We start from the raw sequence: 24,877 nt of genomic DNA, 5'->3' as shown, positions 1-24,877 counted from the left end.
ACTAAGAGGCAGAACTGGTCCTCCTTCCACAGGACGTCTGCCTGACATGATTTTTTTTTTTAATGTGTATTTATTTATTTTGAGAGAGAGACAGAGAGCATGAGCAGGGGAGGGGCAGAGACACAGGGAGAGAGAGAATCCCTAGCAGGCTCTATGTTGTCAGTACAGAGCCCAGCGCGGGGCTTGAACTCACAAATTCTGAGATCATGACCTGAGCCGAAATTAAGTCGGACACTTAACTGACTGAGCCACTCAGGCGCTCTCTGACAGGATGCTTTTGATAAAAAAAAAAAGTCTTATGAGCAGAACAGACAGTACAAGCAGGCCCTTCATGCCAAACCACGCAGAACTGGCCCAAGATTGCCATAAGGAAGAGCTTTAGAAAGGTCCTACAGGCGATTGATGGGGCCCCACAAGTCAGCTATTTTATAAACGCCTCATGTAAAGTAGGTTATCTCATGCTGCTTCCTAAAAGTACATTTTGCATCCAGAAAGTTACCCGGATTAAAGCGAGGTATTCCAAGGAGGCTTTCCGGAGATTCTTTTTTTCTTTTTTAATGGCTACAGTGAGTATTGGTTGCATGAGTTGATTTAAAAGTAACCTGGGCCAAGGGGCGCCTGGGTGGCTCAGGTGGTTATTTGTTCGACTTCTGCTAAGGTCATTATCTCCTAGTTCGTGGATTTGAGCCCTCTGTTGGGCTCTGTGCTGACAGCTCAGAGCCTGGAGCCTGCTTCGGATTCTGTGTCTCCCTCTCTTTCTGCCCCTCCCTTGCTTGCGATCTGTCTGTCTCAAAAATGAAAGCGTTTAAGAAAAATAACCTGAGCCAAAAAATCCAAAAAACAACCTGGAACATGAAGTCTTCACAAATGTGAATGTAATAAACGGAAAAAAAAAAAAAAAAAAAAAAAAGAAAGAAAAAAAAAAGCCAGTGGAAATGATGTACATTAAAAGGGACAGATAGGGGTGCCTGGATGGCTCGGTCGGTTGGGCTCAGGTCATGATCTCACGGTCTGTGAGTTCGAGCCCCGCGTCAGGCTCTGTGCTGACAGCTCGGAGCCTGGAGCCTGCTTCAGATTCTGTGTCTCCCTCTCTCTCTGCCCCTCCCCTGCTCATGCTCTGTCTCTCTCTGTCTCAAAAATAAATAAAAACATTAAAAAATAAAAAAAAAAAGGGACAGATAAATCCATTATTTGGCTCCTGACTGGATTCATTTGGGTGGGGGGGGCAAAAAACATTGATGCAGGCAATGACTACTGGAAGACTGTGGAATTCTGAAATGGATTTTATAGGAGTAATATTTTTGTGTATTTACTATTCAGTTAAATTTCTTGTGTGTGCCAATGGGTTTTCTGTTCTCCTTCTTAGGAAACACATATTCGAGTATTTAGCGGGGGGTGGGGGGGGAGTGTTAAAAAACAACCTCAAACTACTGGTCCCAGTAAGTATGCCACACTCCATGACACAGGACTGGGCTTAGTTACCTATCAGGGTGGGTTTTAGAGCGGAACTGAACTGCTTCTGGAGGAGAATCGTGATGGTCCACAGGTTTTCCTCTTCAGTGGGAAGCTGGGTTGCCTTCCATTCACACAGGTGCTGTATCACACTCTTTCATTTTGATGCAAGGACATCACAACTCTCTTAATCGTTAGGCGAGCTAATTATCTTGGCTGGTTTTTAGACCACCACATGACCACATAGGTCCCTGCTCTTGGGGCACTTGTCAGAGTTAGGGGTCACGGTATGCAACTCACCGCCACCCGGGATATACTGGAAGGTCAGTGGGGAAATATGAAACTGATTAATAGTCGGCCGAAGGATCTGCATCCTGTTCTGTGTTCCAGATTCTCTACTATCTGCCTACGAGAGTCGTGAATGGCAGGAAGATACACATTTGGGTCCTTCCTTTCCCTTGGCTCTAGGGGTCCCCCCATCCTCTGATCAGTGCAGTCCGCATTCCCAAGTTACCTGGCTGGAAGACGAAGACTTCTTCCTGTCCATCTTAGATTCATTTTTGCTTTCTGTTTTACAGTCGTTCTTATCACTTGCTAAAGAGGCACCATCAAAACTGGATTTTGACCTGAGCAAAGAGAACCCAGGGAGTCTGTAAGATGAATTGTTTAATGCTACTCATTAATCCTATTGTAATAAATCTTGATTAGCATGCCATCTCACAAGAAAACCTGACATTTGTTTTGTTTTGTTTTTCTGGACACCAGTGATCACTCCTAATACTCTAAGAGCATTTACACAGCACAGTGTGTGGGAGACTGGGATGGTTTCACAGGGCCACAACCTCAATCTGCAGAAATGCAGACTTCTAGAAGGGAGAAATACAAACTGAATTGTGAAGGTAATTATACCATCTCAAAGGATTTTAAGCAGTAAAAGTACTGTAGGCAAATTATTAAACAAAACTGCAGCTATAATTCGATCAAAGAATATTTTCATTTCAGAATTCTATTAATATTTAACATGGGTTAAATGAGTAGGGCATTGTATTAAAGGCCTAGAGGGACACAAGACGGTCTTTTTCCTTAAGAAGCCTGTGAATGCATCCAACATCTTTTTTCTAAGGCAGTACAAGACGTAGCACCCAATAATAATACATAGCACAGCTATTAGGAGGAGGTATAGACACCCTAAGTTCAGAAGGAGGTAAGAGGAGATCGACAGCACAACGTAGGTTTAATACACTGGGCCTCAGAGGATAAGCAGGAGTTGGGTATAAGGAAAAGAGAAACAAAACATCCCAGAGTGGGAAAACAGTAGAAGTGAAATCAGGATAAAAATGAAGACCACGTTGGAAAGTCAAGTTTTCCTTTGTTCTACTGAGGACAGAGGTCAGAGCTCCAGTATTTGTTTCTAAGGTGATTCTAGTCCTGGCTCTTCATTTGAGTAGGTGTGTGAATTTGCACATATCTTCAACCTGACAGACAAACAGAATCATTCTCAAGTGGAATGCATGTATGGTTTTCAGAGATGTATATAAAAACAACTTTTATGATACAAGTATGTATTTTTTTTTCATTTTGGGGAAAAATGGCACATGAAATCCATGATCCTACAGTATGATTCCTTAGAAAGAGGCTCAGTTAAAATGAGTATTTGGTTCGGGGCGCCTGGGTGGCTCAGTCGGTTGAGCGTCCGACTTCGGCTCAGGTCAGGATCTCACGGTCCGTGAGTTCCAACCCCGCGTCGGGCTCTGTGCTGACGGCTCAGAGCCTGGAGCCTGTTTCAGATTCTGTGTCTCCCTCTCTCTCTGACCCTCCCCCATTCATGCTCTGTCTCTCTCTGTCTCAAAAATAAATAAATGTTAAAAAAATTTTTTTTTTTAAAAATGAGTATTTGGTTCAAAGCGGAGTTAAGAATCTTGAGTAATTCAGGTGGTACAAGGGTGTGACTGAGAGACAGAAATGACTGCAGTTAAGACTTCAGACTCGGGGCGCCTGGGTGGCGCAGTCGGTTAAGCGTCCGACTTCAGCCAGGTCACGATCTTGCGGTCCGTGAGTTCGAGCCCCGCATCAGGCTCTGGGCTGATGGCTCGGAGCCTGGAGCCTGTTTCCGATTCTGTGTCTCCCTCTCTCTCTGCCCCTCCCCCGTTCATGCTCTGTCTCTCTCTGTCCCAAAAATAAATAAAAAATGTTGAAGACTTCAGACTCTGGGTTTCTCAGCCCTGAAAAGATGGGCCAAATGATATTCCAAGCTGCTGCCAGCCACAACAGTTTGGGTCCATGATGCTCTAACCACAGGTGAAATACCTCTCATTGATTCCAGGTGTCAGATTTGGATTTAGCTACTGGCCACTGAACCTATTTGCAGATACAAATGACTTTGGAATTCTAGGGATTACTTTTTTTTTTTGAAATTATGAGTAAACATTTGTAGTCAAAAATAATTTTTACAAATGGCAATTTACCTATTAGTATACCATCCACTAATCCGAATTAATTACCTCGACTGATTCACACTAGTAAATGTTAATGGAATCATCAAGGCAACGATCAGACCTTTTGAACGACTGTGAGCAAATTCTGACAGGCAAGGCCGATGTATCCCTGACGAACTCAAGAGGCGCAAGCAGAAGGGGCTTGTGTGCACAGCACTGGTCTCTGGGGAAGGGGTGGAAGGGGCGCTTATTTATATGGCATTGGTATCTTTGTGTCTACCCTGTTACTCTCTCACCTCACAGGTCACTATGCGCAGGACCGGAAGTCGAGTGCAGAATGAAAATGTAGGGCCTCTTATTCAAGAATTAGGAATTTCCAGACAGCGAGAGCAGAGCATTACATCAAGCGTGGGGCTCTTTGCAACTGCACAGATGACACACCCACACCATTTGACAGACATGCCCTCATGATGAGTGTATTATTCTCACCCAAAGCCTGGGGGAGGCAGAGAAAAAGCCACAGTGTTTTTAAAGCGCCTGCTGGAGCCAGTCAATAATGGTGAGAGATACAAGAAACGACATGCTTTGTGCGTTTGCCCGAGCCTCATTTGCTGAGTGAGGCAAGGTGCTCTGACAGCAAACAGCTATGGAAAGAAGCGCTGAAAGTGAGATGTGTCCAAACAGCCATGCAGAGCTGATGAAGAGAGACGTGGAAGGGGCAGGAAAGAAAAATGTGGGGGAGAGAGAAGACTTAGGCTTGGTCTTGAGTGAAGGAAGGATGTGGAGAGAGGGAATGGGCTGTGTAGCCAGGAAGGAAGGGAAAGGCAGGAGTTATTTAATTATCCTTTAGCAGAGGCCCGAAGACCCAGAAGGTACAGTTCTGACAGTTCCAGTAACAGAGACATGAGCAATCGCTCCACCACTCAGTACAGACCCCTGGCTACATGCACCGTAACTGACCACTGAAATGATCATTCTCTGATTGAGGGCACAAAAACAACTCTGAGCTCCTACTTCTTCCTTGCATGTGAGAAAAAGCATGTAACGAAGAGTCTCTCAGAGTGACAGGGACCGCGCCTCATCTCAAAACTGCCTGTTCCCTTCTAGGCTCACGACCAAACTGACGCTGGACCCACCAGCACCGGCCCCAAGAAACGGACATGCATACCCTGTCCGGGGATCCCAGGCAGGGCTCCCCCTCCGCTTTTTCGTGGCTGCCAGGAAAGCGAGACAGGTGTGCACACGCACAGGCAGAGCAGATACTCCAACCTGGGCGGGCCGCACCAGCACCCCGGCCAGCCTTTCCAGGTGCCGTATCAACCTATGCCAGGCAATGGGCTATCCCGGCTTTATCACTCAGCGAGATCAGTCCTTGAAGAGAGGGGCAGGTGTTCTGCAGTAGGTTGGGGCAGGAAGGAGAAAGTAAGCTGCCAGAAAGGGATGAGAAAGGAAGGCACACATCCGTGCCGAGATTGAGGAAAACCACCCCACTTCTTTCTCAGGGGGTTATCTGGTTACAGTGGATCCTCACTTGTGACAACTGCCATTGAACTAGAAACATCAGCTCCTCCCAGCCACCCCTCCTCCCCAAAGGCCCCAAAGAACCAAGAGTCAACGTGAGGACACTCACCGCAAGGAAATGATTCTCTTCTGGTCTGGGGACTCAGCCTCGCAGGACGGGGTAGGGGACTGGGCTGTTGGCGACCTGCAGATCTTCTTTTTCTCCTCCAAACCATTCTCAGCCTCTGAGCTGGAGAAGAGAGAAAAACGCTTCACCTTAGACATCCGGGGAAGGGGGACATGTGGAAGGAAAAACGATGAGAAAACCTTGCTTTCTGGAGAGGGGAATGATGTTCAAGCCCCACAACAGGCTGAAGTCAGCGTGGACAGCTGTGCGCTTTCCAGATCTCCGTTCTGAAGCCTCTCAGCTGGTGCCTCAAGGGCAGGAGCTCCAGGTCCTGCCTGCTGCTGCAGGTAAACATCCGACTTTGTGGGGACTTGGTGGCTGCCGGGCGTGCGCAAGAGGGCCCCACGCTGCCCAGCTCTGCCCGGCTAGCATGCTGAGGCGACAGATCACCTGGAGTCTGGGAGGGCCCCTGCACACATGTGCACAGCACACAGGCTCACAGCCAGCTGTGAGCCTTTCTGCTGGGAGCCCCCGCCCCTTTGTCTGCATTTCCCTTAACACCCAATGTTGTAGTTATATAGGTCCCATTTTGGGTTGTCGATGTTTTAACCGAGGACCTCTCTAAGCAATTTCCAGTCTAATCTACACCACCACCCAGGCTGGGTGGGAATTATTACTCCCAGATTACAGATCTGGAATCTGAGGCTCTCACTTATCAACTTGGCCAAGTTCACAGAATCAGAATGGTTCTGAGTTGGGAGGCCTCTGGGTCCACACTCACCCTCCTATTCTCTAACTCTTCTCCCTGCCATCTACCCCCCTCCCCCAGTCACTGGTCCATCCATCTAGCCCCCTTATTAGCTCTTTAGTGTGAGAGCTCCAGGGCAGTGTGAGGATCTTATTGCCTTTTATACTGATCACATAGTCTAGGTGAGTGCTGGTATATAATGAGGATCACTAGGCTTTTAGGGCTGACCTTGGTAAAAGAAGGACTAGAGGCAAAAGCAAGTCAGGATGGTTTGCATGCTGAACCACAAACCAATGGAGGTAATGAGTGTGGTGGATACAGGAGTTGAGTTCCCTCAATGTTAGGGACTGGGGACACCAATTCCAATACGAGCAAGAGGAGAGAAAGGAAGGCGGGAAGGCACATACACGGTGTTTTAATTTCCATGGAGCAGACCTTCTTTGGTGTCAGTCTGCAAAGCACAGGATTCACAAGACAGATTTCTGAGAATGTGAGAACGCCACGGTGGCTGAACAGAAAGGGAAAATACTAAGATAGCGTCGCTATGATCGTTCGGCTAATTTTAATCCCCATTCACCACCTACTTGGTGTCTTCACCTGCAGATGACCGCACAGGCAGGAAATGTCACCGGTTGGTTGAAGTTTTGTGGTTGCTTGCTTAAGACCCTTTTCGCAGTATTTGAGGTTGCCAGCCCATACCAGTAACACTGCTGTAGTGTCACCATCAACACCAAGGGTATTTGACAAGGTATCCAATGGACAATCCCTACATATGGTGGATATTCTTATACTGTGGTTAGTATTTCTCTGTTCCTAAGTACATAAATATTCAAGGACAGGAGCCCAACTTTCCACTTCTTCAATTCTCAAAGCACTCAAAAGCACTTAAGTACATTAAAAGAATTCAGTCCATAAATGAATTGCATTATGTGATGAAAGGTAAAGGGAAGGCTTTGAAATATTAATAGGAAAACACCGCTCTGGTTTAAAATAGAGGATTTTATTTAATGTTAGCATCCAGTTTAATTCACAGACTCAGAGAATTTGGGAACTCTTAAAGGGCTTTAGAGCATATCTCTCCTAACTGCCCTCCCCAAGACACACACATTCTGATTCTTCAAAGGCATCAGACAGCAATCCACTTGAGAGCCCCTCTTGAAGTAGGGAGAATAAATCTGTGTGGACCCTCAATAATCCACTCAGCATTTATTTACATATTTACTGATTTTATACAAGAACCGAGCCACTGATGTCCTGTCCAGCACCTCTGTGTACGTAGGAAGAGCCTTCCCACTAAGAAGCACTCATAAAAATGTGCCCCTCTGTTTGGATGTAGCCCTAAGGGGACCTCAGCTCTGGGCAAATGTCTTATTTATCCAATTACTAAATTCTTTAAAAATGGGGAACTCGTGTGTTTTTTCCACAGCACTCAGCTCAGTATTTGGCTCATAGTGGTCCTTTAAAAAAAATTTTTTTTTAAACATTTTATTTATTTTTGAGAGACAGAGAGAGACAGAGCATAAGCAGGGGAAGGGCAGAGAGAGAGGGAGACACAGAATCCGAAGCAGGCTCCAGGCTCTGAGCTGTCAGCACAGAGCCCGATGCGGGGCTTGAACTCACAAACCGCGAGTTTGTGACCTGAGCTGAAGTCAGACACTCAACTGACTGAGCCACCCAGGTGCCCCTGCTCATAGTGGTCCTTAATACACATTGACTGATATGGGATTCATCCTCTAGTGTCTCAAACACAAAGTGACACTGCTGTATGGGCTGATTTCAGTTTTAGAGTTTTGTTGACTTGAAGATGCTACAGAAAACTCAAGCAAGCTGATTCCTAACGCAGACGAGATCACTCCTGCAAGCACCCCTTACCTCTGATGTCCTGTGGCAGCAGACTAAACTATGGACAATCCCAACAGCAGAGACTGCCAGTGTCTGAGTGAGCAGAGCATGGGAGGGGACTGGAACGGTTCCTTGAGGCCCCTCAGTGGCTCTCAAGTTACCATCACTAAAGCTGAATTCACCAGCAAGGGAGAGGAAGTAACAGGTCTCATTTAAAGCATGAAAATAAAGAAATCAGGTTTTTTCGTTTTTGTTTTTTTTTTCTTAGAGAGAAAGAGAAGACACCTACATGAGTCAGGGAGAGGCAGAAGGAGACAGAGATCTTAAGGAGGCTCCGTGCTCAGGACAGAGCCAGACCTGAGGCTTGATCCCACGACCCTGGGATCGCGACCTGAGCGGAATCAAGAGTCAAACGCTTAAATGACTGAGCTACACAGGCGCCCCTCTTTTTTTTTTTTAAACAAGACAAGGCCTTTCAGGGACAGTGACTAGGAGGGTCAACTAAAAAATCCCCAAAACCAAACCAAAAGAATAATCTTTCTTTTCCTTTTCTTTCTTTCCTTCCTTCTTTTTCCTTCCTTCCTCGTTCCTTCCTTCCTTCCTTCCTTCCTTCCTTCCTTCCTTCCTTCCTTCCTTCCTTCCTTTCTCCCTCCCTCCCTTCTTTCCTTCCTTCCTTCCATGTATAAACTATTTATTCACAGACAAGGCCTAAAGATTCCTTGGACCCACCCACAGTATGGCCACAGCAGCCTGTGGTCTTTGAGTGCTGGCCTCGGACACGAAGTCCCCAGAAGGGGTGCCACCTTCTTTGGGCCTGAATCTTCGCCAGTCGCTCCAGGCCTTCGCGTAGTTTGGTGTTTGTACCATTGGCCAGGACCTGGTTGTATTTTTTCCATCCTTGACGTCCTTTCGTCTGTTGCAGAACCAGTCTGGGAGCTTATACTGGCATGGATTCCGCATCATGGTACACACACGGTCCATGTCGTCCTCAGTGAGCTCTCCTGCCTTACTGGTGAAGGTGAGGTCTGCTCTCCCCAACACCCCATGAGCCGATCTTTGCCCCACACCCTTAAGTGCAGTGATGGCAAAGGCCGTTTTCCGCCAAATAATTGCTGCTGGTGTTGGGTACTTGCAAGACGTACTTGCTGGAACTTCTCAGCGATCACTGGAGGCGGCCCTAGTGGACGCCCCAGCAGTGGCACGTTCGAACATTCCTCTTTCAACAAATGCTTATCAGAAGGGTTCCCGATGGCAGGGCAGGATGCTCAGGGCTGGGCAGCTGAACAAACAAGTGGCTGGTGGTTTTAAGGATGCTTAGAAGCAGCAGCAGATGCTGGGGACAGAGGATCAATCTGTACTAGGCCTCGGCAAGTTATTTCTTCTCCCATCTCCAACCCAATTGAAGGACCACTTATAGGCCCTGAAAGCTTTCAGTAGGTATTCCAGAGCAGTGAGACAGAGTCATGCTCATGCTAACCAAGCCGGATGGTACTGTTTAGGAGAATGCGTTCTTATCACCGGCTAGTAAGTGCTATTTTCAGGAAGAGACACTGCCCCACACTGTTACGCAATCTACAAATAAAAACACGGGTTGGACAATCCCTATCGACAGTACATTATGTGTCAATTCCCAGACCTCATTAATCTGATGATAAGATGATCAACCTTTCACCATTTTTCAGAATCAGAATTCTTACACGAAGCCAAGTCCCCTTCGTCCTGGAAAGAGTCTCTTTGAGTTTAAGGTAAACTCCACTGTCCTTTCTCCTGTCACATTCATCTCCCAGGCCTTTTGTCCCTCATGCTGGGAATGAGTTGAATTTAGCCATCATCCCAAGCAAGTCCCAAGCAGAAGGCATAATTCAAAAGTTACAAGCTGTCCAAGGAGCTACTGGGCAGAATGAGGATTCAGTTGCATCTCATGTGAGTGAATGGGCTGTGTCTCCAGGTAAATGAGAACTGGTGCCTCCCTGTGGTTCAGTCCAGGTAGCTGTGTTCCTTCCCAATTCCAGTGGTGAATTCCCGTGTTTGAACCTACCTTCAAGTTAAATCGGTTTAAGCGAAGGCATAAAAAATGTCATAAACTCCCTTATGGTAGTGTGGGTGAGGGTAGGTTTATATCCATTGTCACTTAAACAAAAAAATCCCTGATCATCATATCCTGAAACCACAGTCTTGACCAACAAAGTTTGCAAGTGACCTGAGGATAGGATATGTTTCCCCAGGCAGTCTCCATGAGATAAAATCCTGGAAATGGGACTGTTGTGATGAAGGCCAGGTCTGTCACAGTACAGTGTTGTGCTGAAATGCTGTACTGAACACTCATGTGCACCTGGGCAAGCCAAGGCCTGGGGCACCAAACCCTTGATTTGGGTGTGCTGCTTGCTTAGTGGCTTCAAGACTGGCTGGCAGGCAAGGGTGGCAGTTTGTGAGAAGCAAAAGATGGGCTATAAGGACAGAGGAGGGCTCTGGGGGTGGGTGCACAGCAGCCACAGTACAAACTGAGACTTCACAGGAACCATAAGGGAACAGAATGGGGTGCAAAGGTGCAGGAGTTGGTGATGGAGACCAGGGCCCCTCTAAGACCCCTCAGCATCTCCAATTACAAAGTAAATGCCAAATCTCCCAAACTAGATTTTTGTAAGTCAGGAAAAAGAGTTTCATTTGTAATTCAGATACAGTCTGTCTTGGTCTAGAAGCTTTACGTTTTATTTATCTATCTACATATTCATTTCTGAGTATTAGAAGCAGAAGGCATAATTCAAAAGTTACAAATGGAGCTCTGAAAACTGTAAAACATTGACAAAAGAAAGCGAAGAGGACACAAGTGAAAAGACAGCCCATGTTCATGGATTGAAAGAATATGGTTAAAACGTCTATCCTATCCAAAGCCATCTACACAGTCAGTACAATCCCTATCAAAATACCAACAGCATTTTTCACAGAACTAGAACAAATAATCCTAAAATTTGTTTGGAGCCACAAAAGACCCCAAATACCCAAAGCAATCTTGACAAAGAGCAAACCTGGAGACATCACTATCCCAGATTTCAGGATATACTACACAAAGCTATAGTACTCAAAACGGTATGGTACCGGCACAAAAACAGACACATAGATCAATGGGACAGAATAGAGAGCCCAGAAATACACCCACACTTATATGGTCAATTAATCTACGACAAAGGAAACAAAAATGCACAATAGGGAAAAGACAGTCTCTTCAATAAATGGTGCTGGGAACAATGGACAGCTACATGTAAAATAATGAAACTGGACCACTTTCTTATACCATACACAAAAATAAACTCAAAATGGATTAAAGACTTATGTGTGAGACCTGAAACCATAACACTCCTAGAAGAAAACAGAGTGAATAATCTCTTTGACATTAACCTTACCAACATTCTTCTAGATATGTCTTCTTGGGCAAAGGAAACAAAAGCAAAAATAAACTATTGGGACTACACCAAAATAAAAAGCCTTTATACAGTGAAGGGACCCATCAACAAAATAAAAAGTCAACCTACTGAATGCAAGAAGCTATCTGCAAATGATTTATCTGGTAAGTGGTTAGTATTCAAAATACATAAAACACTTATACAACTCAACACCAAAAAATAAATAATCTCACTAAGAAAATGGGCAGAGGACCCGAATAGACATTTTTCCAAAGAAGCTATCCCTAAGGCCAAAAGACACATGAAAAGATGTGTCTAATCTTCGCCAGTCATCAGGGAAACGAAAATCAAAACCACGGTGAGATATCACCTCACACCCGTCAGAATGGCCAGACTTAAAAAAGACAAGAACAAGGGCTGGTGAGGGTGTGAAGAAAATGGAACCCTTGTGCACTGTTGGGGTGAATGTCACTTGGGGCAGCCAGTGTGGAAAACAATATGGCAGTTCCTCAAAAAATTAAAAACAGAAATACCATACAACCCAACAATCCCACTTCTGGGCATTTGCCCAAAGAAAACAAAAATACTGATTTGAGAAAATATATGCACCCCTATGTTTACTGCAGCATTATTTACAACAGCCAAGCTGTGGACGCAGCCCAAACATCTATCGATGAATAAAGAAGATCCAGTATAGATACACAATGGAATATCACACAGCCATTAAAAAGAATGAGACCTTGCTATTTGTCACAACATGGCTAGACTCAGAGGGTATTGTGCCAAGTCAAAGAAGTCAGACTGACAAAGATAAGTATCTTACGATTTCATTTATAGTGGGAGTCTAAAAAACAAATGAATAAATACAATCTAAAAGCAGAAAGAGACCCATACATACAGAGAACAAAGTGACAGCTGCCACAGGGGTAGGAGTAGGAGGATGGGGAAAACGGGTGAAGGGGACATTCCGGCTTCCCGTTATGGAATGAGTAAGTCGGGGATGAAGGGTAGAGCACAGGGAATACAGTTGGATGGTATTTAATACTGTACGGTAACTGCACTCATGGTGATCACAGCATAAGGTATAGACCTGTGGAATCACTATGTTGTACACCTGCAACTCTGTCACATTGTGTATCAACTAGACTTCAGTGAAAAAAAAAACAGTTACAAAAATGGGGCGCCTGGGTGGCTTAGTTGGTTGAGCTTCTGACTTCAATTCAGGTCATGATCTCACTGTTCTTTTTTATTTACTTTGTTTTTTTTTATGTTTATTAATTTTTGAAAGACAGAGAGAGAGAGCACAAGCAGGGGTGGGGTAGAGACAGAGGGAGACACAGAATCTGAAGCAGGCTCCAGGCTCTGAGCTGTCAGCACAGAGCCCGACGTGGGGCTTGAACTCACAAACCTCAACGATCTCACTGTTCTTGAGCTCAAGCCCCACGCTGGGCTTACTGGTGACAGCATGGAATCTGCTTTGGATCCTGTTTCCTCCTCTCTCTCTGCCCCTCCCCTACTTGTGCTCTCTCAAAAATTAACTTAAAAAAAAAAGTTACAAATCAAAAACCAAATCTCCTTTCTATCCCTATTTCACGGTGGCCCTGTTTTTCTCCAAAGAGGCACCCACTACTGTTCCTGGCAACTGTGTGTCTTTCCAGGAAGAGGCTGGGCACATCTGAGTGTGTATTTTTAAAGCACAAATGATACCATGTTATCATATAGTTTCCTTTCCTTTTCTTTTTTTTTTTTCTGTTTATATTAGCGCTCTTTCCCTATCAGAATATACAGGGCTTCCTCATTCTTTTTAATGATTGCATGAGTTCCACTGTAAAGGATGAATTATAATTTAATCGGTTCCTTACTGATGGGCATTTAGGTGGATTTCAGTCTAATGACAAATAAAAATAACACCGCAACAAATATCCTTGTATGTTTATTATGTGTGTCAATATATCCATAGGATAATTTCCTGGAAATGGATCACCTGTGTCAAAACAAACACAATTTAAAACATTTATAGTTGTTGCCAAATTGCCCTCAGTAGAGGTTTTGTAAGCCACACCCACCATATAAAACAGTGTTTATACATTCTTACTAGTAAAGTGTGAAACTAAAAAAAAAAAAAAAAATTCTGTGTGCCTGGTACACAGGATAACAATAGTAATTTAATGACTCGTTTTAAATTTTTGATCTTTGCAAATGTGAGAGGTAAAGAAAAATCCCATTATCGTTTTGATTTACTGTTCTCTTCTTATGAGTAAGGTTGAGTATGTTCTCATATATTTTTAAATTTCCTGTATTGTGAATTAGCTGCTTGCATGTACATTTTGCCAATTTTTCTAATGGTCAATTGATTGAAACATTTAGGAGACACAGTCTTATCACAACTACATAACCAATGCTTGCAATATTCTAGAATTGACTTTTTGAATAAATGATGTTAAACAATGAGAAGTTCAGTTGATATTAGGGGTTGGCATAACATTAAAATAAAATGTTGGGGCATCTGGGTGGCTCAGTCGGTTAGGCATCAGACTCTTGATTTCAGATCAGGTGGTGATCTCATGGCTCATGAGAGTGAGCCCCACATCGGGCTCTGTGCTGTCAGCAGAAGCCTGCTTGGGATTCTCTCTCTTTCTTTCTCTCTCTCTTTCTCTCCCTCTCTCTTTCTGTCAAAATAAATAACGCGGTATCTGGGTGGCTCAGTTGGTTAAGCGTCCGACTTCAGCTCAGGACATGATCTCACGGTTTGTGAGTTCGAGCCTCGCATAGAGCTCTGTGCTGCCAGCTCAGAGCCTGGAGTCTGCTTTGGATTCTGTGTCTCCCTCTCTCTCTCTGCCCCTCCCTGTCTTGTGCTGTGTGTATCTGTCAAAAAGAAATAATTAACATTAAAAATTTCAAAATAAATGTCTCTGGCAAATAATAATAAAGTATCTCTGACAAATTAACTTTTTTTTTTTTTCTGATGGGCTTCCTGGCAGATAGAAAAAAATGCCCAAAACATAGTATTCTTTGGTTTCAGTGAAACCTTTAATGAAACCTGACAGGCTTTCTAGTTCAAGAGGGAGAGATCGAGCACAAATGTTTGTCTCTCCTTTCTGAGCCCTTTAAAATAACTAAAAAAAGTAACACTCCTGCTGATAATGGAGGGAAACCATCAACAGAAGCGTTAAGTCCCCAAATTTCTGTAATATATAAAGTGGAAAGTAAAGTACAATATTAACTTGTGCAGCAACGTAACGAAGCTGTACTTAGAACATGGGCATTAATGGAAGATAAGAGAACAGTGATCTGGTCTATCAGAGTCCCGTGAAGTGCTGTAGGAGGAGGACTAAGAAGTGGATGAATACATGAGATTAAATTAAAGGTGTCAAGGAGATTTTATTATTTTATGCTATTTTATTTTATATTATTTTGAGACAGCATGAATGGGGGAGAAGGGCAGAGAAAGAGTGAAAGAGAATCTTTTTTTTTTTGTTTTTTCAATATATGAAGTTTATTGTCAAATTGGTTTCCATACAACACCCAGTGCTCATCCCAACAGGTGCCCTCCTCAATACCCATCACCCACCCTCCCCTCCCTCCCACCCCCCCATCAACCCTCAGTTTGTTCTCAGTTTTTAAGAGTCTCTTATGCTTTGGCTCTCTCCCACTCTAACTTTTTTTTTTTTTCCTTCCCCTCCCCCATGGGTTCCTGTTAAGTTTCTCAGGATCCACATAAGAGTGAAACCATATGGTATCTGTCTTTCTCTGTATGGCTTATTTCACTTAGCATCACACTCTCCAGTTCCATCCATGTTGCTACAAAGGGCTATATAGTGAAAGAGAATCTTAAGCAGGCTCCATGCTTAGCATGGAGCCCAAGGTGGGGTTCAATCCCATGACCCTGAGATCGTGACCTGAGCCAGAATTCAGAGTCGGACGCTCAACTGACTGAGCCACCCAGGAGCCCCTGAATAAGAGTTCTTTGAATGCCTCCTCTGGACCCCCGCTCCCATCATCAGACCTACCATCACTGGCAGATACTTTGCCATGGGGGTGAGATACCAGAAAGGTTGTCAACTAACAGACTGAACATACTTAGGTGCAGGGCACCCAGGATGGAGTGTGGAGCCCCACAGTGAATCCTTCTCATCCTCCCATTTGGAATCAAGTGGTCCCCAGGCTAGGTGCCAATCCACTACCCATGTCCTTCCATAGATCCCAGAACAGCTCTCTAGTCCCTCTTTCCGAAATAGGAGATGACAACACAGGACTGCCAGCCCCTTGAAGAAAGCCTGAAGTCTTAACGAAAAGACCAACATAAACCAACAGCACTGTGGGGCTCCACACTCCATCCTGGGTACCCTGCACCTAAGTATGTTCAGTCTTTTAGTTGACAACCTTTCTGGTACCAACAGCGAAGTAAAATCCTTAGGAAACAGACTTGAGAGCACAGAAGAAAACTTAAGACAGACAACCAAACAAGCACAAACCCATAGTCTTCTAATGCATATCTTCTGAGAGAGAAGATGGTACCCATGAAACAGATTATGGGGCAAGGGAAACCTTCCTTGACTCTTTAATTCTGTTTTTTTTTTTTTTCCATAGTAAGTTTATTTATTTATTTTGAGAGACAGTGAGCGAGCAGGGGAGGGGCAGAGGGGGCAGGGGGGACAATCCTCATGGGGTTCCACATTGTCAGTGCAGAGCCCAACATGGGGCTCAAACTCACCAACTGTGAGATCATGACCTGAGCTGACATCAAGAGTCTGACACTTAATTGACAGAGCAGAGCCACCTAGGAGCCCCGACTCTTCAATTCTGAGTCCAAGTCCATAATAGCTTACAAGGCACCTGGTGACCTGCCTTGTCCACCTCTCCTATGCTCCTGACACCCTCACTCACCTCCCTTCAAGCACACCCCCAAACTCTCATGAGAAAACCTGTGCACTGGCTGTTCATCAGACGTAGGTTGATATATTATTGAAAGAGATAAAAGAGAGGGGCACCTGGGTGGCTCGGTCGATTAAGCATCCACCTTCAGCTCAGATCATGATCTTACTGTTCGTGGGTTCAAGCCCCGTGTCGGGCTCTGGACTGACAGCTCAGAGGCTGGAGCCTGCTTCAGATTCTGTGTCTCCCTATCTCTGGCCCTCCACTGCACGTGCTCTCTCTCTCTCTCTCTCTCTCAAATAAATAAACATTAAAAAAATAAAGGGATAAAAGAGAAAATAGGACTTAGAGGGATATGCCTACTTAACATTGGGGGTAGGTAGAGGGAAGCAGGGAGTTAGTCTGAGTTGACTTATGTTCCATCAAAACAGGAAAGTGAAGAGATAAGGTTTAAAGTTAGTAAGAAAAAATATAAACATTTTTGTAGATAATGAAGTAACCACAAGAGGTAAATCAGGTACAGTCAGAAGAAGCTACCAGGGAGGCAGATGGAGAATGGGAGAGGCAGGAATTGAGCTCTTGATACATTTTAATGCACTGTATTATTTTGTGAACATTTAAAAACATGTTAATATCCTTATAAAGAAGTTGTAAAATATAGCATAAATCATAAAAGTAGGTGGGTCTGCTATCCAAGTCCTTGTTTTCAAGTGTTTTTATTTTTTAATGTTTTATTTATTTTGAGAGAGAGGGAGGGAGGGAAGGAGGCAAAGAGAGAGAGTGAGAGCGATCGTGAGTGGGGGAGGGGGAGACAGAGAGAATGAGAGAGAATCCCAGGCAGGCTCTGCACTGTCAGTGCATAGCCCAACCCAGGACTCAAACTCACCAGCTATGAGATCATGACCTGAGACGAAATCAAGAGTCAGGTGCTTAACCGACTAAGCCACCCGGGCGCCCCACTATCCTCCAATGTTTGAGTTCCTACTAAGTGTAAAATATACTGCCAGATGCTGCCCTCTCCAGGACTTAGCCTCTACAGGGAATTTTAATTTAGCACCTAAGTAAAGCATAATATAGGTTATAAGGGATGTCTACCACAAAGATAGTGCCTTGGGAATTCAGAAATCTCTTCCAATTGTCAAGAGGAAAACCAGGGAAGATTTGTGGAGGAAATAAGCATGATCACTGTGTGTGTGTATGGGAGCAATATGTCTTTTCTCATTTAGCAGACACATATTAAAGCTGTCAGAAATACATTTCAGTACAAGAAACCGGAAGTGTAAATTGTATTTCTATTTGTGCTGTAAGTAAAAATCAATCAATCAATCCCGTTGGACGGAGAAAATCAAAACCTTCCAGTATCACAGTGTGGTCACCTTTGCCACTTTTCTATCCAAAGAGACGCTGTATTTGTGCAACGGTCATTGGGGGAAGGAAGGATGGACGTTTGAGCTGGGTACATATAATTTAGACTTGTAGAGATTCCAAAAGGGCAGCAGAAATACAAGGAAAGGCAGAAGCAAAAACACGCAGACAAGGTAGAGTCACACATGCACAAGGAAATCTAGCAGTTTGGTTTTCTCTGGAGTATAGGCAGTAGAAAGAAGAGTCAATTATGTTGTGGTCAAGTTTGAGTCCCATGAGACCGGGCTGCGTTTGGACTTCATTTGTTGTGCAGCAGGGATAAAGTGAACATATGTAAGCAGAAGGAATTTGTAAGCAGACAGGATATTAAGTGCTCACCGTTTCCCACACTTTGATCGTGAGGACCTGATGAGCTACGTACTTCTGGAGGATTATACTCCACCTGTGGCCAGGCACAGGGGTGGGGAGGGGGGTGCTGGAGGCAGAGAGGAGGACGAGTTTAAGGCAAGAAGCAGAGACTGCACTGGAGAACAAATCCAGAGATAATACCAGAAGGGAGCAGAGAACAAGCATTGGAAAGCAACATCCAAGATAACCCCAAGGTTCTGGGGGATGGGAAAAACAGAACTGCCACCAAAAACTACAGGGACCATAGGAGGGAATGGATTTGGGTGAGTGGGGTTTTGCAAACATAGATTTAGATGTGACAGTTCGACGTAACAGATGTCTATTGTCAGCAACAGGTGGCTAACATATCGTTAGCAAAGTATCTCAGAAACCATCAGAGCCCAAGAGAACAAGAGCAAAAAGGCTATCTGACTGCAGAAGGAAGGTTCTGTTGGCTGGAAACTACTTCTGCCGAGTCCCAAGCACACTGCCATAGCCAAGGGGCTAGCTCCTACTCAGCAGCTATACCAGGCAGGGAAGAATGGCTTACCCCAGGCCACCAACTGGCCCCAACACACTTCTCTCTCTCTCTCTTTTTTTTTTAATGTTTACTTATTTTTGGGAGAGAGAGAGACAGCATGTGAATGGGGGTGGTACAGAGAGAGAGGGAGACACAGAATCTGAAGCAGGCTCCAGGCTCTGAGCTGTCAGCACAGAGCCTAACGCAGGACTTGAACTCACAAACTGGGAGATCAGGACCTGAGCCGAAGTTGGGACACTTAACCGACTGAGCCACCCAGGCACCCCTCCAACACACCTTTTTTTTTTTTAATTAAAAAAAAATTTTTTTTCTAACGTTTCTTTATTTTTGAAACAGAGAGAGACAGAGCATGAAAGCGGGAGGGTCAGACAGAGAGGGAGACACAGAATCTGAAACAGGCTCCAGGCTCTGAGCGATTAGCACAGAGCCCAATGCGGGGCTCCAACTCATGGACTGCGAGATCATGACCTGAGCCGAAGTCGGACGCTTAACCAACTGAGCCACCCAGGCGCCCCCACACCTCTTTAAATGGGTCCCACAGAGCTCCCCTCGTTCGCATTAAAATGGACAAGTACCTAGCTGGTGACTAATCACGTGACTCACTGCTACCTTTCTATCTTCTGATTCTGTGTGCCCCAATCCCTGCTCTTCTCTCAATGCTTAAGGCAACTCAATCCCAAAAAGCATTTAATTGTCACTATTCTGATTCTGAAGGGACAGAAACCCAACTCAAACTAGCTTATGTGTAAAAAAAAAAAAAAAAGCCCAAAAGGGCTTTTGTCACTGCTTCAGGATGAAGTCACCAGCTCTGGGGAGCTGCAGCTGCACACGTTTCCCTTCGACATCTGAACACAAAGCAGTGATCTCCAGGGTCTCCCTCTGCAAGTCCCCTGGGACATCAATGCCCAATTCATCCTCCTGAGACACGGCCTCCATTATGTTAGGCCACTGCTCCAGAACCAACAGCGGCTTTCTATTGGGCATCAGATTGCGGCATCTGGATATGAGCCAAAACCTGCCAGAGTTGTGCCATCTTCCTTCGCTTTTCAGAAAGAGTTCTCCGTTCCAGCCATGTTGGTCTTCTCCCTGTGGCCTTGGTTGTATCATGTTCTGCCCTCCGTCTGCGCACTGGAGTATTCTCTGTGCTCTTTCCCAGCTCCCCACAACCTCCCCACCGCCCGGTTCCATGTCCAGGGCATGTCGAATCACATAGCTTTCTGACACTGGCCTCCATCTGTTCCCTTCCGATGTCTGGATATAAGAAACTGTGTGATTAATACTTGCTGACTGCACAACTTTGAGTATGTTTTCAGTACAGGACGACAATCAGCATTTTAAAAAAGGCTTGGGCCTACGTTCTCTCTCAACCTACACGGTCATCTCCTTCCCAGGTGTGATTTACAGCTTGTACTGGAAGAGGGCCATGGGGAAGAAGGGAGAGGGGAGAAAAAGGTGGTCTTTTCACTCTCCCTTTCACTGAACCAGCATTGTGTGTAAATGATCATTAGTTAGGTGAGTGATAATTTAAACCCTATGGCAACTCAAACAGACTGTCTTCATTGTTGGAAGAAACCATGATTGCAAGGAGAATCATAATCAAATAAGTAACTTCTCAGTAGTGGTATTTGAAAAAAATTTTTTTTTAATGTTTATTTACTTTGAGAGAGAGAGAGACAGAGCGTGAGTGGGGGAGGGGCAGAGAGCAAGGGACACGGAATCTGAAGCAGGCTCCAGGCCTTGAGCGGTCAGCACAGAGCCCGATGAGGGGTTCGAACCCACGAACCAAGAGATCATGACCTGAGATGAAGTCGTACGCTTACCTGACTGAGCCACCCAGGCACCCCTCAGTAGTGGTATTTTGAGGCCAAGCACAAATGGAAAACCACAAAAGAAAATGACAAGAGAATATATCAAGGAGGCAGCAATTGACTTTTCCAATTTCCAGGAAAGGTAGATTGATGCTGTTGATAGTTCGCTTTTATTATTTACACCCTCAGCATGTAAACAGTATTTTGTATGCTGCATTGCTTCGTGCTAACAAAATTTCTAAAAATATGTTTCATACAGCTCCTTTAAACAAAATATAATTTTCTCAGGGCCAAGGACTTTAAACTTAAACACCAGCAATTGCTAAGTGTCAGAATACGCCCCTTTCATGTACCTAAGATATATTAGAGGACATTTATTAAAGCTTTGGCCTGAAGGATGTGTTTGGGGAAAGAGCTAACTTTTAAAAGCAGAATGAAAAACTTACCAAAACAGAAAGACAGAATAGAAAAGAATAGGGTACAATGCGTGGCTCAGTTGGTTAAGCATCTGACTTTTGATTTTGGGTCAGGTCATGATCTCAGTTTGTGGGATCGAGCCCTGACAGTGCAGAGCCTCCTTGGGATTCTCTCTCTCTCTGTGCTCCCCACCCCCAAATTAAAAAATAAAAATAAAAAAAAAATAGGGCATGAAACCCAGAAAAACAATAGTGAAAGTACAGTATTAACAAATCTTTAGCTATTATGGGAAATATTCAAAATATCAAAAATATTAAGATCAGAAAGTACCTCAGGTACTTTAGAAATAACTATAAATTAAAACTTAGATTTTGGAGAGCAGCTGGATCATTAGGAATACATTTACAGGAGGCAAGAGAGAAAAAGAATATGCCATGTGATAAATCAAAATAGCCATATGCAACTAAAGGCAATTCTGAATGATCAAAGCAAGGCTGTTTACATGAGCTGGACGTGTAACTGTTCAAGTTCATAAATGTGCCTATCGTCCAGAGCAGGAATGCTAGAATTTAAGGATAATTAAGAAGTTCTTTCAATGAGCTTTGCAGAGGGCCATGATTTTTAAACACCTCTAAACCAAAAGAGATCTTGTATCCAAGGTAAATAGCCACAGCTGGTTCAATATCCACAAAACAATCAATGTGATTCATCACATCAATAAAATAAAGGACAAGAACCACATGATCCTCTAAATAGATGCAGAGAAAGCATATGACAAAATACAGCATCCTTTCTTGTTAAAAACACTCAAGAAAGTAGGGATAGAAGGAGCATACCTTGAGATCATAAAAGCCATATATGAAAGACCCACCATTAATATTATCCGCAATGGAGAAAAACTGAGACCTTCTCCCCCTAAGGTCAGGAACAAGACAGTGATGTCCACTCTGGCCAATGTTATTCAACATAGTATTGGAAGTCTTAGCCTCAGCAATCAGACAACACAAAGAAATAAAAGGCATCCAAATCGGCCAGGAAGAGGTCAAACTTTCACTCTTTGCAGATGACATGATACTCTATATGGAAAACCCAAAATATTCCACCAAAAAACTGCTAGAATTGATATATGAATTCAGCAAAGTGGCAGATATAAAATCAATGCATGGAAATCGGTTGCATTCCTGTACACCAATAATGAAGCAACAGAAAGAGAAATCAAGGAATCGATCCCATTTACAATTGCACCAAAACCCATAAAATAGCTAGGAATAAATCTAACCAAAGAAGTGAAAAATCTATACACTGAAAACTACAGAAATCTTATGAAAGAAACTGAAGGAGACACACACACACAAAAAAAAAAAAAAATGGAAAAAGATTCCATGTTCCTGGATAGGAAGAACAAATATTGTTAACATGTCAATACTACCCAAAGCAATCTACATATTCAATGCAATGCCTATCAAAATAACACCAGCATTCTTCACAGAGCTAGAACAAACAATCCTAAAATTTGTATGGAACCAGAAAAGACCACGAATAGCCAAAGAAATCCTGAAAAAGAAAACCAAAACAGGAGGCATCCCGATCAGTGGAACAGAATACAGAACCAGAAATGGACCCACAAACGTATGGACAACTAATCTTTGACAAAGCAGGAAAGAATATCCAGTGGAATAAAGACAGTATCTTCAGCAAGTGGTGCTGGGAAAACTGGACAGCGACACGCAGAAAAATGAACTTGGACCACTTTCTTACACCATACACAAAAATAAATTCAAAATGGATGAAAGACCTAAATGTAAGACAGGAAGCCATCAAAATCTTCAAGGAGAAAGCAGGCAAAAACCTCTTTGATCTTGGCCACAGCAACTTCTTACTCAACATGTCTCTGGAGGCAAGGGAAACAAAAGCAAAAATGAACTATTGGGACTTCATCAAAATAAAAAGCTTCTGCACAGTGAAGGAAACAATCAGCAAAACTAAAAGGCAACCAACAGAATGGGAGAAGATATTGGCAAATGATTATCAGATAAAGGGTTAGAATCCAAAATCTACAAAGAACTTATCAAACTCAACACCCAAAAAACAAACAATCCAGTGAAGAAATGGGCAGAAGACATGAATAGACACTTCTCCAAAGAAGACATCCAGATTGTAAACTGACACCTGAAAAAATGCTCCACATCACTCATCATCAGGGAAATACAAATCAGAACCACCATGAGATATCACCTCACACCTGTCAGAATGGCTCACATTAACAACTCAGACAACAACAGATGTTGGCGAGGATGCGGAGAAAGAGGATTTCTTTTGCATTGTTGGTGGGAATGCAAGCTGGTGTAGCCACTCTGGAAAACAGTAGGGAGGTTCCTCAAAAAATTAAAAACAGAACTACCCTACAACCCAGCAATTGCACTACTAGGTATTTATCCAAGGGATACAGGGATGCTGTTTCTAAGGGACACACACACCCCAATGTTTATGGCAGCGCTATCAACAATAGCCAAAATAGGGAAAGAGCCAAAATGTCCATCAACAGATGAATGGATAAAGAAGATGTGGTATATCTATACAATGGAGTATTACTCAGAAATAAAAAAGAATGAAACCTTGCCATGTGCAGCTACGTGGATGGAACTAGGGGGTCTTATGCTAAGCGAAATTAGAGAAAGACAAATATCCTATGACTTCACTCATATGAGGAATATAAGGTACAAAACAGATGAATATAAGGGAAGGGAAGCAAATATAATATAAAAACAGGGAGAGGGACAAAAACAGAAGAGACTCTTAAATATGGAGAACAAACAGGGTTACTGGAGGGGCTGTGGGAGGGGGGATGGGCTAAATGGGTAAGGGGCACTAAGGAATCTACTCCTGAAATCATTGTTGCACTATATGCTAACTAACTTGGATGTAAATTAAAAAATTAGTTAAATTAAATAATTAAAAAAAAAAAAGATAAATAGCCACGTGCTTAGTTTTTGAAACTACCACATCCTGAAAATGATAAGGAAGAAGGGAAGGACAAATATTTAAGGACTGTCTCTGTCTCAATAGGTTTACATTTGAAAGGAAGACAGCACACATAAAAAACCAAACTCACTGTCATATCAACCCCCTTAAAACCCAAAATGTAAGTGTTAATGCCTCCATTTTGGAGGTGTCAGAATTCAGTAGGGTTCCTTCACAGAATTTGGAACCTCATCTTAAAAATTTCTTTTAAGTTTATTTATTTACTTCCAGAGGGAGAGAGAGAAAGAGAGCCCAAGAGGGGGAGGGACAGAGAGAATGCAAGACAGAATCCCAAGCAGACTCCGCGTTGCCAGCTCAGAGCCTGGTGTGGGGCTCAAACTCACAAACCATGAGATCATGACCTGAGCCAAGATCAAGAGTCGGACGTTTAATGGACTATGCCACCCAGGCGCCCCAGGAATTTCATTTAAAATTTTTTTTTTCAAAGTTTTTTTATTTATTTTTTGGACAGAGAGAGACAGAGCATGAACGGGGGAGGGGCAGCGAGAGAGGGAGACACAGAATCGGAAACAGGCTCCAGGCCCTGAGCCATCAGCCTAGAGCCTGATGCGGGGCTCGAACTCACGGACCGCGAGATCGTGACCTGGCTGAAGTCGGACGCTTAACCGACTGCGCCACCCAGGCGCCCCATGGAATTTCATTTTAAAGGAAAAGAGGACCAAAAGGTAGTACAAAATTGGAAGAATAAGGGTTTCAGGCCCAAGTCATAAAAAATGACAGAATACAAAGCAAAAGGAACAATTAAATGTATACCATGAGAGCCAAAGAGAAAGTCTGTAGTGTACGAACCTGAGAGGTGGGTAGAATCATAAAAATCAAGCGGCTTGAGGCATGGTACTGCCGGATGAAGGGGTGAGGGTGTCACTGAGCAGAGTAGACTCAAGTTTATGAGAAAGCAACAGGGCGTCCTGCCCTGAAATGAGGCAGAGCTTTCTTA

At 43.8% G+C, this 24,877-nt stretch overlaps 1 protein-coding gene and 1 pseudogene across 1 annotated transcript in view; both read right to left on the bottom strand.

Moving 5' to 3' along the window:
* The window catches only part of GRAMD2B (GRAM domain containing 2B), a 112,730-nt gene that overhangs the window by 19,649 nt on the left and 68,204 nt on the right, over positions 1 to 24,877 (bottom strand). Inside the window, exons 2-3 of the mRNA XM_040444724.1 lie at positions 5,518 to 5,637; positions 1,947 to 2,078 (exon numbers count right to left, since the gene is read on the bottom strand). Coding sequence (XP_040300658.1) covers positions 1,947 to 2,078; positions 5,518 to 5,637 — 252 coding nt within the window. The remainder of the gene's footprint in view (positions 1 to 1,946; positions 2,079 to 5,517; positions 5,638 to 24,877) is intronic.
* Positions 8,708 to 19,609, bottom strand: LOC121010889 (40S ribosomal protein S18-like; annotated as a pseudogene).

The sequence above is a fragment of the Herpailurus yagouaroundi genome, unplaced genomic scaffold, assembly GCF_014898765.1.
Source record: "Herpailurus yagouaroundi ecotype Mexico unplaced genomic scaffold, PumYag 192, whole genome shotgun sequence".
In the NCBI taxonomy this organism is placed as follows: domain Eukaryota; kingdom Metazoa; phylum Chordata; class Mammalia; order Carnivora; family Felidae; genus Herpailurus; species Herpailurus yagouaroundi.
Note: the sequence above shows the minus strand (reverse complement) of the source record. Positions and strands in the feature narration are given on the sequence as shown.